Source organism: Tigriopus californicus, chromosome 5 (assembly GCF_007210705.1).
Source record: "Tigriopus californicus strain San Diego chromosome 5, Tcal_SD_v2.1, whole genome shotgun sequence".
Taxonomy (NCBI): Eukaryota; Metazoa; Arthropoda; class Copepoda; order Harpacticoida; family Harpacticidae; genus Tigriopus; species Tigriopus californicus.
Window position 1 is genome coordinate 1120942 of NC_081444.1, and position 11623 is coordinate 1132564.

The window sequence follows — 11623 nt, forward strand, 5'->3', positions numbered from 1 at the left end:
TTGTCTGGCCAAAATGTTCTCTCCTTGAATTTTTAACAAAAAAAAGTGCTAAACTAGTTATGGTAAGAATAATATAATATGATGAAATATATTTATGTGTCATAGCAAAAGCAATATGTTTGACATGTAGAATTCTAAACCTCGAGCTGAATATTTTACTTCGTATTGTTTGGAAACTGATATTTTTCCATTATACATACTTTGAGTGATTTGTTTGATTAATTTGGGCAACAAAGTTTTTTTTAATGTTCATCAGTTTTTTGATTTCTTATTTTTCTTAACAACACACACTTCCACGTGTTTTCGATTTTCGATAGCAAATATCTAATACAAATTTTGAACTACAGTGCAAAGGAAGCTTGATTCATAGCATAGTAAAGTCGGCTAAGCCGGCAACAGCTTGCTGGTCTCCTTCATATTTTTTTGATGAATAAACAATTGGATCAATTTACCCCTAGACCAAAGTGGAAATGCTTGATCTTGTCTTGAAGGATCCCTCATACGCTTTATTGGATGAGTACTATTCCTTACTCTTCTATGAGAGGCACTCCAAATGCGAAGTTCTAACCATTCCGAAAGACTATTTCCGCGGGGACTACGCCTTCCCAATCCAAGACAACTCTCCTTTCAAGGACTTGTTTAAGTACCACATTGAAATACTCAAGGAAAGGGGAGCGTTGAATCAAATCAGTGATCGCTACGCACCAGAAGCCCAAGTCTGTCCTGATTTGAGTGGGAAATCGCTCGGATTTGGCCAATGTTTCACGGCCTTTGTGGCCTTACTGGCCGGTCTAGCAGTGGCATCGTTGGCCTTGATGTAAGTCTGATTCCTTTGTAACATATGGAAGATGCCTAAAAAATGTTTTATATCAATTGGTAACCATTGCAGACTTGAAATACTTCATCAACAATGGGCTCCTCCTAAATCATCGAATCGTCTGGATAATGACATGTTGAACAAACTCTATGAGCACGAATTTCAATTGAAGTATCATCAATCGAGAGTGCTGGAAATTCGTCAACGATTGAAGCAATCTGAAACTTGATTATTCCTTTTCCGTTGAGTTGAAATATAACTATGTTCTGTTCCAATTTGAATTGAAGTTTAATCGTTTTAAACACTAGGCAAATGTGCCGTACAATCCCAAGGCTTTTGATAGACAAGTCATGAAAAAAAATAAGGTGCAAGATGACCTCCTTCAAATAATGTTAAAGACCCCCTCCCTGTTCCATTTCCAAGCAATTAATATGTATGTGTTTTGAGATCGAAATTGTGTCAACATCTTAAAATATGCAAGGCTCCCATGGGATCAACATCATCCTGATGTAACAAAAGATTTCCAACATTCTCCATTTCACTCGATTTTCATCTATGCTTGTCGACACAAGCTATGAATGTAGGAGGCGTTGACATTTCAAAATCGCCGAGGCATGGGATAAGATTGGACCCCAAGAGTTGGGCAAATCAAAGTGAGACATCAAGCATTTATTCAGAAGGTCGTCCCGACTTCCAAACCATGCCTGACTACCACGATGAAGAGGAGGGTAGGATCACCAAGAAGAGACCCAAGAAACGTGAGTGTAATACTTATGTGTTTATTGCACGCAACAACTCGGTTAATTACTTATAATAGAGAATGGTGAGCTACAAGAGTTGAGGTGTGTTTACTCATTTTGTCCTCGGTCTGAACTAGACTTTGGCCTTTGTTTTCTGGCACGACGAAATAGACAAACACTTGTAATACAAATATGACCCCGGCAAATCCCCAAATTACTGTGTGAAAATAGCACACGTCAATCAGAACGGGGAAAGTCTTGAGGATGCAAAATCGGGTAAAAGCAATGACAATGCCGCAAAACCCACATCCAATGGCACGAACGTCGGTAGGAAAGCTCTCAGCAGGTAGGGCTAAATGAAGAACTGGGACCAAGGCCACGGTCTCACAGACCTGAACCACCATGACACTTAACATAGGAATCCAGCCATAGGCCTCCACAAACGCATCGTGAATGAGGACGGCCTCGTCATGATCCAGAATGGCCTGATCTAAGTCAAAGCCAAATACAGCGAGGTTCCGCGATTCTTGCTTGTTCAGTATTACATCGGAGTGTTGTTGCTTGTTGAAGCTGAACGCTCCCAAGGAGCAGAAACTGCCCATGACCAAAAACAAGGCCACGAGAACAAGTTTTCTTCGTGGACAGAACCTCAATAAAATGGCACTGAAGCAGCCAAGAATCATCCGTGTGCTTGATACAAAAATGGGAGCCAAAGTCGGGTCCACAGACGAGCCAGATTCCTCAAAGATGGTCACCATGTACTGAGATAGAAGATTGGGCCCTCCGAGTTCCACCAAGGCCATTATTGTTCCAACCTTGAGCATGGGTTTTAAAAAGTCTGGAGAGGTCAAGTGATGCTTCCACCCAGGGTTCATGGCTTCTCTGAGTTGCCTTTTAGCGATGATGTCACCAAACTCAGCTGAAATATCACAAGACGACCCTCGAAGCCATTGCAGAGCTTGGCGTGCTTCTTCGAAATGACCCTTTTGAACCAACCAGTATGGAGAATCCGGAATGAAAAGGCTCATCACCAGATAAAGAACAGCGGGAAAAGAGAGGAAGACGGATATCAGTCGCACATCCTTGAAGACGTAGCCGAGGATGAACCCGTAGAGCAATCCTCCTGAGAGAAACGTAGGGTAGAAGGCACTGGTTGTTCCTCTAAGGTCTGGGTGGCTGATTTCTGCGTTGTATACCTTTACTGTAAATGGGAAAAGAGTAGTCTCGAGCTTATGTTTGCTTTCATTTTGGTCCAAGTTTGTTACCCAATGCCAAGAATATCCCATAGCACATTCCAGATATAACCCGAGAGGCTAAAAGGGTATTGAGATCCGTCGAAAGAGCAGTTAGAGCCCAATTGAAAATCACTGTGGGCGCCATTATGAGGCACATTTTCTTGGCGCCGATTCTGTCGTTCATGGTCCCTGCAACGAGGGATCCCAAAACGGTTCCAATATAGAACAAGCTGACTAAAAAGGAAACGAAAACACCTCATATTATCGGATTGTTCATCCCATGTACCCTGTCATTGATTGTTTACCAATCCATGATCCCTCGTTGGAACTGATCCCAACGTCGCCTTCTTCTGTTTTCTTCAACAGTGGAATTGCGCCGATTCTGTCGTTCATGGTCCCTGCAACGAGGGATCCCAAAACGGTTCCAATATAGAACAAGCTGACTAAAAAGGAAACGAAAACACCTCATATTATCGGATTGTTCATCCCATGTACCCTGTCATGGATTGTTTACCAATCCATGATCCCTCGTTGGAACTGATCCCAACGTCGCCTTCTTCTGTTTTCTTCAACAGTGGAATTGCCACCGAAGAGAAGGCAAAAAAGGTCCCTGCACACATCCCACATATACACACTGTTGCCGAGGCATAGATCTGAAAATGGAAAAAAATCATAGCCTATGTCTGGTGTTAACCACATAAAGTGGTTTCTTGCCTGTGGCCAAATGGTGTAATCTCGCTTGGACCTCATCTTGAATGGAGTTCTGTGTTGGAATGTTTACAAACACTTTTTCACGTGGCGCACCTTCCAAATGTAGCCTATTGTCTTGAATTGGTAAGTGAGGAACTGAGGATGCTTCATCCTCGACACAAATATGAATGAGCGAGACTTGCTGAAAGACAACATATATAGGACTGGACATGAGAAGACACATCCTACAGACCACATGAAATCTTCTATCCTACAAAAGATAACGCCAAAGACGAGCATAATGAATGATTTTTTTTCCACTCTCAAGATATAGCCTAATCGCATATGGAATCTAATTTTTGCAGATAGAATCTGATGATAATCTTTTTCAACTTTACTTACGAACAGATGTTTTAGCTTCACCCCTACTCCTATAACTAGTCCTTGACCTAACCCATGTCGTTGTCCCAAGTTTCATTATAGGGGATAAAGGAAAAGGGACAGATTGACATGGGTAAGGGGAAAATCAGACAAAAACGAGCTTACACTCATAGGATATCCATGCTTTTTCAAATAGTTCACTTTTTTTGTCCAGCGATTGCAAAGTGCGACACTTGTGTCACAGAAGCGTTATGTCAATCTTTCAATAGTGTCTATTTCATGTTCTGGAGTACGTTTGTCCAACTTGCATAACGCTTCGTAATGGACACAAAGAGAGTGTGAGAGTAGTGTTCTCTAGAGAGTTCCAGAAAGACGTTTTCATCCAGTATGGACTGGTGCTAGCTCATATTGAACGGGAAGATCAAATATCTCAATTGGACATCTGATCTCCATGGCACCGACCGACCAGCTCCTATTTTAGAAGGGCAGAATGCGGAATGTACATGTGTTCCTTCCTACATAATTCCGCTACTCAATACATCTATCTATCTAGCTCATACAAAATTGGAGCAAAGGAGCAAGAGTTGAAAGGTTGATAGATATAACATTCATGTATATGTCCTGTGCATCAAATGTCACCTAGTTCTGACGATTAATTTTCAAAATATAACCAAGATTATCACCTGAAGTGAAGGAGGGACCTTTTGGTATTCCTACCTTTTTGGCATCTTAGAGTAACATTATCAGATGCTTATTTATCTTCTCAGCATTGATGCCCGTGTGCTAGACATCTAAAATCCTCTTCTGGAATGCCTCTAAGCTAGGCTGGCGTCTGGCATTAGCTTTCTTATCGAAGGCTGACCAAGAGCGAGGGGGTTGAGGTCCGAGGTCCAGAAGACCTGTTACTCCAATTATTATTCAGAGGAGTTCACTCTTGCATGAGGGTTACTTTTCTCTACCCCCTGACCCCCTAAGTGGACTCAGATCAAGTCTCAAAGATAGAAAGAATATATCAGGCAACAATGACCTTGATGTCCTTTTGAATGAAAATGAGAGGCACGACTTGGCCTTTGTTGCTGCACTAGCCAAATGCTATCAGGGAGGCTACATGCTTGGTCGTTTGAGGGGTCTAGAGTTTCAAGTTCCCCATAAGGGCAAGGATATTGGTGGTTGTGGTGGTGGACAATCTGCTTAAGGGTCAAAAAAATTCATTTGATCACAAGATCACCCAGGTTAACCAACTTTCAACGTTTGCAACCCGTTTCATCTACTTCTCCTGTCAGTCTTGGAGATCATTGGATTGGTAAGGACTTGAATTTTGCTTTTTAGATCAGGCAGCAGACAGAGGCCTTGGACATCAGACAGTCATAAGTTGTGTTCTTGAGGTTTTTCAAAAGATTCGTTCAACTTGGCCGTATCGTTTCCTTGGTGGACATTTGCAGATTTGCTGGCCAACACAGGCTGGCTAGACCTTTCTGAGACCTTGGGGTTTGTATTCCAGGCTTTGAGTTGTTCATAACTTTGTACACAGACGTGGAATGACAATTTACCATCTTGGCAATGTTATCAACCAACTGCCAGTCTGAATGAAGGCTGTGATAAAACCGCAGGCGCCGACGGCTTCTTAGTCCTTGCTGGGGTTTGACCTTGCTATTTTTCGAAAAATTACCAATGTTTTTGAATTACTGGTCCGTATTTTGGCCAATAAGCATTGATTATAACTTACTTTGTAGCTATTAAATGTTTGTGACATGCAAGTGGGCTTATTTTAGACTAGACTGTCTCATTCAAACACGACAACTTGGCCGCTGGCGTCTTACCTGACCTCTCACTTTCAATCAGTTTTATCATCATAGATTAAACAACTCCTTGGTCATCAGCTATTTTTGAAAGTGCAATCATGAAATGCACTGTACATATTGGATACTCAATTAATCAACGAAGTTCCAGAACAAAGCAGATTTTATTTTACCAACTTCTCTTCTGTTTGCACCAAACACTGGCCTTTATTCTCGGGAACAATATAGAAGCAATAAATGCCAATATTGACGAACATGACACCGAACAAGGTAAATGCACCAGCTAAAGTTATGAATTCGAGAAGTTGGGAGAAACATTTGGACATGACGAATCGTGCAAAGGCCGTGATCACGCCACAAAGGCCACAGCCAATCGATCGGTATTGGGTAGGAAAACTTTCGGGCTGAAGGTTCAGATTGATCACCACCAAAAAACCAACGGTGTCACACACTTGAATGAGAACCAAACCAACCACGGGAATCCAATTCAAGGCTTGCACAGCCTTGGAATCATGATGATCGTGAAGGTACGTGAAAAGAGCAACGGCTGAATAACTTATCGCAACAACCACAAAACAAAGTACGATGAATGGCCGACGACGAACGAACCGGTGGATGAAGGTTGAACAAAGACCGAGGCCAAACCTAAATCCCCCAACCACCAATGGAGCTAAATAAGGATCCATATTGGACCCCGACAGTTGGAAGATGACCACCAGGTATTGGGACGTGATATTCATGCCTCCAATTTCGATGAGAACTAACAGTGCTCCTACCCGTAAGAGCGGTTGCCAAAGGTCAGGTGATTGGACCTTTTTGCAAAGAGACAGCTCCTTGCTTTCAACTTCCTTTGTCAACTTTTTCTCCCTGATCTGTTGGAACTCTTTGGTGATGTCGTATGCTGATCCTCGAAGCCATTGAAGTGAGTTTCGGGCTTCATCTTCTCGGCCCACTTGGACCAACCAAAACGGGGAATTGGGAATAAACAAACTCAAGAAAAGAAAAAGAAGACTCGGAAGGGAAAATAAACCACAAAGCAGAGAAAGGTCCCGAACAAAGTATCCACATGTTAAACCATAACAGAAACCGAAAGAGAGGTTGGTGGTGTAGAAGGTGCTAGTGGACCCTCGGAGATTCGGATGAGTTATTTCGGCGTTGTAGACCTTTACTGAAGTGTCGAGAAAACAAAAAAAAAACCTACTACCACTAACATCATGGTCTAAAATTTGAATTCGAATTTGCTTACCGAACACAAGAAAAGCTCCATAACACATTCCAGAGACGATCCGTCCCACCAAAATCCATGCCAAGGTTGTGTTATAAGCCACGAAGCCCCACTGAACATTGACGACCAAAGCAATAAAAATGGCTAGTCGTTTGGTTCCAAATTGATTGTTCAATGGACCAGCCAAAAGCGCTCCGCAAATTGACCCGATGAAGAACAAACTGACTATAGAATATGCATGAGGTAAATATTATATGGTCGAATCAAGGGTCTCTTATTGGCGACTGGTAACTTACCAATCCAAGATCCATCTTCCAATGACAAGTTCAAACCTCCTTGAAGGTCAGGCCTTTGGAGCAAAGGAATTACAACGGAACTAAAGGCGAAGAACGAGCCCGTGCACATTCCCGATACGCAAACAGCGAATGATGCGAATAACTGATGTAACAACAAAAAATGAGTGATAAAAACAATCGATTGACTTGGATTGCTTAACAAACCTGTGGCCATATTTCGTAGGTGTCTTGGGATGCCATGATCGATGTAAACTGAACACATTTTTGTGTTAACAAGTCTCCGTAAATAAGTTATTCAGGGCATGTCTCGTCCAAAAAGTATGTCTTTGCTCGTTGAACTGCGACAATCCATTTTCGGGAGTACAAAATACTTTAACCGTCAATCTCGCTCCTGCTTTTTGACGGGTATTGAATTGTTTTAATCGTTGACGCTGCGAAACCCTGACAGTATTTAGTTCAATAAGGCTCTTTCAATCAAAAGTTGGCATTACGTAATTTATTGTCAAGGAATACTCTCACTTATATCCATTCAATTTCGTTATGTCACCATCATTTTGTCTTCAGTTTTAGTCAAACTTTGACCTTTGTTTTCCGGTACAATAATCCAACAATAGATAAAAATAAGAAGAAGAATGATTGCAAACAACCAGAAAACTCCCTCAAACCCAAGCAAGGATAGTAACAAAGGAAATATCTTGGCGATACTAAATCGTGCTAAAGCTGTGACCACGCCCAAAAGGCCACATCCAATGGCCCTAACTCGGGTTGGAAAGCTCTCGGCTTGCAGAGTCAAGTGAACGATGGCGATAAAACCTACCGTTTCACAAGCTTGAATCAAGCCAATGCTCACCATTGGAATCCACCCAAAGGTGTGTTGGATGGTCGCAATTTCTTCGACGGTGGTTTGGTTCTCCGAGATCTCTCTTGAAGTGGTGAGAATATGTTTGAAAGTTCCCAGCGAGAGAAACGAAACCATGGACAAGAATGTACAGAATAGTAAGAGAGGTCGACGAGGACAATATCGAAGGATCACAGTTGACATGGAACCAAAGATCATTCGAGCCAAAGCAACGCCAATGGTGGCCAAATTGGGTTCGATGGAGCTTCCCGACTCTTGGATGACGATCACCATGTATTGGGAAATCAAATTGGAACCGCTCCATTCCACCAGTAGCATGAGGACTCCAATGCGAATTAAAGGCCGCCAAAGGTCGGAGCTGGTTAAAGAGCTCTTCCAAGACTCTTTAGCGTCATCGTTGCTTCGCTCGCTTTTGGTTAGGATCTCCTTGAATTCTTCTTGGATGTCACATGTTGAGCCTCTCAACCATTGAAGGGACTTTTGGGCCTCGTCTAAGCGTCCACGTGCCACCAGCCAATATGGCGAATTGGGAATGAACAGACACATAACGAAGTAAATAATGGCTGGGACGGCAAGAAGCAACGTGAAAAGCCGTAGATGAGGAATGAAATTGCCCAAGACGAACCCATAAAGGAGGCCTGCTGAGAGGAAGGTCGGATAGAAGGCACTCGTGGTTCCTCGGAAGTCAGGATGGGCCACTTCCGCTATGTAAACCTTGGCTGAAAAAGTCGTCATCGATGTGGTGATCCAATTTGTTATTCATGTATGACAATCAGCGTTACCAACGGCGAGAAAAACTCCATAGCAAGCTCCAGCCACGATCCTGGTGCAATAGATGGTGGCAATGTGACCAGGAAAGGCAGTGATGATCCAATTCAGAACGACCACCGGTCCCATGACCAAACTGACCCATTTCGACCCGTATTTGTCGACCAGGGACCCACTCGCCAATGATCCAAAGATTGTTCCAATGTAAAAGATGCTGGCTTGATGGAGAAATATTCTTGAGGTTTTCTTGTATTTGGCAAAAACATCCAAAATTACCGATCCATGATCCTTGCTCCAGAGTGATCTCCCAACCCCCCTGTTCCATAGGCTTCTGTAGAATTGGAATAGCCACTGAGCTAAAGGAGAAGAACGTTCCAGTGCACATCCCGGAGAGGCAAACACTCAACGTCGCAAATAGCTTGAATTCAATGAGAATTGCAAATTTCAACTTAAAAGACGACTTCAGTTTTGAAAATGAATAAAAAGAGATAATTGATCACCTGAGGCAGAACGGACCATGTCGTGTGGCTAGTTGTCATAGCTGATGTATACTGTTTGCATTAGAGTCGTACCTGTTTTGGCAATGTATCTCTCCATCAAAGTAGTTCACGGGGAACTCGTCCGAGAAAACGTGTTCGATTGAATGAACGTGTTATGAAATACCTTCAACTCATCATACTATTACATACAATTTCTATCGACACTTGTATTCGTAATGAATAAGTAAAGTGGAAGAGCTTTAATGCTCCTCCTTTTTTCTATCTTTTGAAAAAACAAACCCTAGCACCTTTGGTAACTTAATCTTTCTGAACTCACATACTCTAAATAGTCTTGCTCTCTTGTTCTAGAAAATGTTTTCAACAAGGAAGAAAACATCCCATGGATTGTCACAGGATCCATTGCCGGATTGGTTCTACTCTTCGTTCTCGTGGCGTGCCTGATTACCGCCATTCATCGGATCCCGGAAGGACATGTGGGTGTATATTTCAAGAATGGGGCCCTCCTAGAATCCGTGACGGATCCCGGGATCCATTGGAGTCAACCCTTTGTTACTCAAGTGGAACAGATCAAGGTTCGACCTGAAACGAAGTTCTTGGACCCCATGATTTGTACCACGCAAGATGGGGTGCGAAACGTGTTCCGGGATGTCCAGGTTATTTCCTCGATTGATAAGACACAGGTGAGGATGAAATGTTTACCCACGACAAAAGGCCCCTTTGAATCAAGGTTTGATTGGATTTTAGGTACTGCCTTTGGTTCGTTCATTTGGGACCAAGATGAAGGAAATCCTCATTTATGAACGAATCACAGAGGCGGTCCAAGTGTTCTGTGCTAATAACTCAATCGATGAAGTGTACAACACTCGATTTTTGGACATTATAATCTTCGTGAACAAGACTCTTCAGACCAATTTGGACCGATTTGCTCCGAAAGGGGCCATTCTCATCTGGAACGTGTTCCTTCCCAAACCCGAAGTTCCACCCGCCATTGCAGCCAATTATCGAGAAGTGAAGGTGAATTCATGAGCTTTTATTTTCGCCAAACACGACTTCTATTTTTGTTAATAAGATCTTCTTTCTTTTCCTTAAAACACAGATTGAATGGACCAAGCAATTAGTGGCCGAGCAGAAACAGAAAACCGAGACCATTTTGAAAGAGACCCAGAAGATCAAAGCTGTTCTGGATGCTGAACGTGAAAAAGAAGTCGAGCGAATCGACATCTCCAAGGAGATCCAACGAGAAGAGGGCAAGAAAAACGTGTCTGCCATCAACAATGCCATTTTCACAGCCAAGATGCTCAACGAAGCTGACACTATGACTTACGTGCAAGAGTCAGAGGCCAGTTCGAACAAACTTCTCTTCACTGACGAATACATCAAGCTACAAATCGCCAAAAGCTTGATGAATAACACCAAGATGTTCTTCTCAGGATCTGAAAGCTTGGTTGGCAGTTTGATTGGCCAAGTATTTGGAACAAACACGCAGTCAGACCAATGAGTCGCATTGAATATCAAGCGATCAGCTGCACTTTGAATTAGTATTAAGTGATATAAATTGTCTGTATGGGAAAAGATGTTCATAATACAGTAGCCAATAAACGGGAGTCAACCAACAGATGCATTATTTAGAAATTAATTCAAGAGGTTCAGAGCTTAAGAACATCATCCTCGTTTTGACTTTCGCACGCAGATCCTACAAGGTAAATGGAAATTTTGTCGTTCAATATTTATTTCGGCTGACTCGTCTTTAAGCGTACTTTATCAGATATCAGTAGTCTAAACTAAAACACTGGCATGAATCCAATATTTATTTATTGCCAAATTACAACGATTCGTCAGTGTCGTCGCAAATCAAGTGCTTAAGTTTAACAAATTTAGTTTTTTAATCAATAAGGATTGGCAAAGGCTGCAAATATATGCTGCCAATTATGTAATTTAAAGTGCGTTTAAAATTGCCAATAATGCAAAAAACATGTCAAAGAAACCTTCAAAATGTAAATGCTTATTCGAATGACAATGGGTGCAAAGGATCAAGCAACGGGTCACAAGCCCAGTAGGGGAGCAAAGCTTGTAAAAGAATGTCTTGCTTTGCTTGTCGTTAGACCACACACGAGGCTTACCCAACTCCTTGATGATCTCCGTGTGGCAGGGGACTTTCGGGATCTTGAGAAAGGAGAGGGACGTTGATGACTGAGTGTAGTCTAAGCTATTTTTTTACAAACAGCCAATTCTGTTTAAGAGGTTGCGCGAGTGGTTTTGGTCCATAGATAACTTCATATATACGTAGATCGATCAAAGGCGCTGCGATCGCTT

The 11623-nt window shown here is 42.3% G+C and overlaps 5 protein-coding genes across 7 annotated transcripts in view; 2 read left to right on the forward strand and 3 right to left on the reverse strand.

Moving 5' to 3' along the window:
- The window catches only part of LOC131880372 (glutamate receptor ionotropic, kainate glr-3-like), a 4667-nt gene extending 3569 nt beyond the window's left edge, over nt 1-1098 (forward strand). Inside the window, exons 10-11 of the mRNA XM_059226993.1 lie at nt 459-817; nt 890-1098. Coding sequence (XP_059082976.1) covers nt 459-817; nt 890-1046 — 516 coding nt within the window. The 3' untranslated portion in view covers nt 1047-1098. The remainder of the gene's footprint in view (nt 1-458; nt 818-889) is intronic.
- Nucleotides 1099-1362: 264 nt separating this feature from the next.
- Nucleotides 1363-10910, forward strand: LOC131880823 (erlin-like). Its single transcript, XM_059227533.1, has 4 exons — nt 1363-1575; nt 9659-9990; nt 10055-10324; nt 10407-10910. Exons 1-4 carry the CDS (start codon nt 1392-1394, stop codon nt 10806-10808), a joined length of 1188 nt encoding a protein of 395 aa, XP_059083516.1. The 5' UTR covers nt 1363-1391; the 3' UTR covers nt 10809-10910.
- On the reverse strand, nt 1650-3667 carry LOC131880820 (facilitated trehalose transporter Tret1-like; the record flags this gene model as incomplete). Its single annotated transcript, XM_059227527.1, is given in 4 exon segments — nt 1650-2758; nt 2823-3026; nt 3307-3445; nt 3507-3667. Coding segments are annotated over 4 exon segments (1488 nt in total), but the record flags the coding sequence as incomplete, so codon positions are not given.
- LOC131880822 (facilitated trehalose transporter Tret1-like) lies at nt 5798-7462 on the reverse strand. The gene is made up of 4 exons (XM_059227532.1): nt 7388-7462; nt 7184-7325; nt 6909-7112; nt 5798-6830 (listed from the first exon to the last, which is right to left on the reverse strand). Exons 1-4 carry the CDS (start codon nt 7421-7423, stop codon nt 5827-5829), a joined length of 1386 nt encoding a protein of 461 aa, XP_059083515.1. The 5' UTR covers nt 7424-7462; the 3' UTR covers nt 5798-5826.
- On the reverse strand, nt 7658-9431 carry LOC131880821 (facilitated trehalose transporter Tret1-like). Of its 3 annotated transcripts, none has more exons than XM_059227529.1 (4): nt 9311-9431; nt 9087-9228; nt 8825-9028; nt 7658-8761 (listed from the first exon to the last, which is right to left on the reverse strand). In XM_059227529.1, exons 1-4 carry the CDS (start codon nt 9347-9349, stop codon nt 7722-7724), a joined length of 1425 nt encoding a protein of 474 aa, XP_059083512.1. In that variant the 5' UTR covers nt 9350-9431; the 3' UTR covers nt 7658-7721. The 3 variants fall into 3 exon arrangements, with proteins under 3 accessions (XP_059083512.1, XP_059083513.1, XP_059083514.1); XM_059227530.1 differs by having other exon boundaries at nt 9383-9422; XM_059227531.1 differs by lacking the exon at nt 9311-9431 and having other exon boundaries at nt 8825-9024; nt 9087-9218.
- Nucleotides 10911-11623: the final 713 nt, after the last annotated feature.

What these genes read in the sequence shown, in the direction of transcription:
- LOC131880822 (XM_059227532.1), bottom strand. Translation starts at nt 7,423, where the DNA reads ATGGCATCCCAAGACACCTACGAAATATGGCCACAG. An exon ending in GGAAGATGGATCTTGGATTG is followed by an intron (nt 7,113 to 7,183) that starts GTAAGTTACCAG and finishes CATATTCTATAG; the next exon opens with TCAGTTTGTTCTTCATCGGG. An exon ending in TGGAGCTTTTCTTGTGTTCG is followed by an intron (nt 6,831 to 6,908) that starts GTAAGCAAATTC and finishes TCGACACTTCAG; the next exon opens with TAAAGGTCTACAACGCCGAA.
- LOC131880821 (XM_059227529.1), bottom strand. Translation starts at nt 9,349, where the DNA reads ATGACAACTAGCCACACGACATGGTCCGTTCTGCCTCAG. An exon ending in CATGGTCCGTTCTGCCTCAG is followed by an intron (nt 9,229 to 9,310) that starts GTGATCAATTAT and finishes ATTGAATTCAAG; the next exon opens with CTATTTGCGACGTTGAGTGT. An exon ending in GGAGCAAGGATCATGGATCG is followed by an intron (nt 9,029 to 9,086) that starts GTAATTTTGGAT and finishes TTCTCCATCAAG; the next exon opens with CCAGCATCTTTTACATTGGA.
- LOC131880823 (XM_059227533.1), top strand. Translation starts at nt 1,392, where the DNA reads ATGAATGTAGGAGGCGTTGACATTTCAAAATCGCCGAGGCATGGGATA. An exon ending in CAAGAAGAGACCCAAGAAAC is followed by an intron (nt 1,576 to 9,658) that starts GTGAGTGTAATA and finishes CTCTTGTTCTAG; the next exon opens with AAAATGTTTTCAACAAGGAA. An exon ending in CCAATTATCGAGAAGTGAAG is followed by an intron (nt 10,325 to 10,406) that starts GTGAATTCATGA and finishes CTTAAAACACAG; the next exon opens with ATTGAATGGACCAAGCAATT.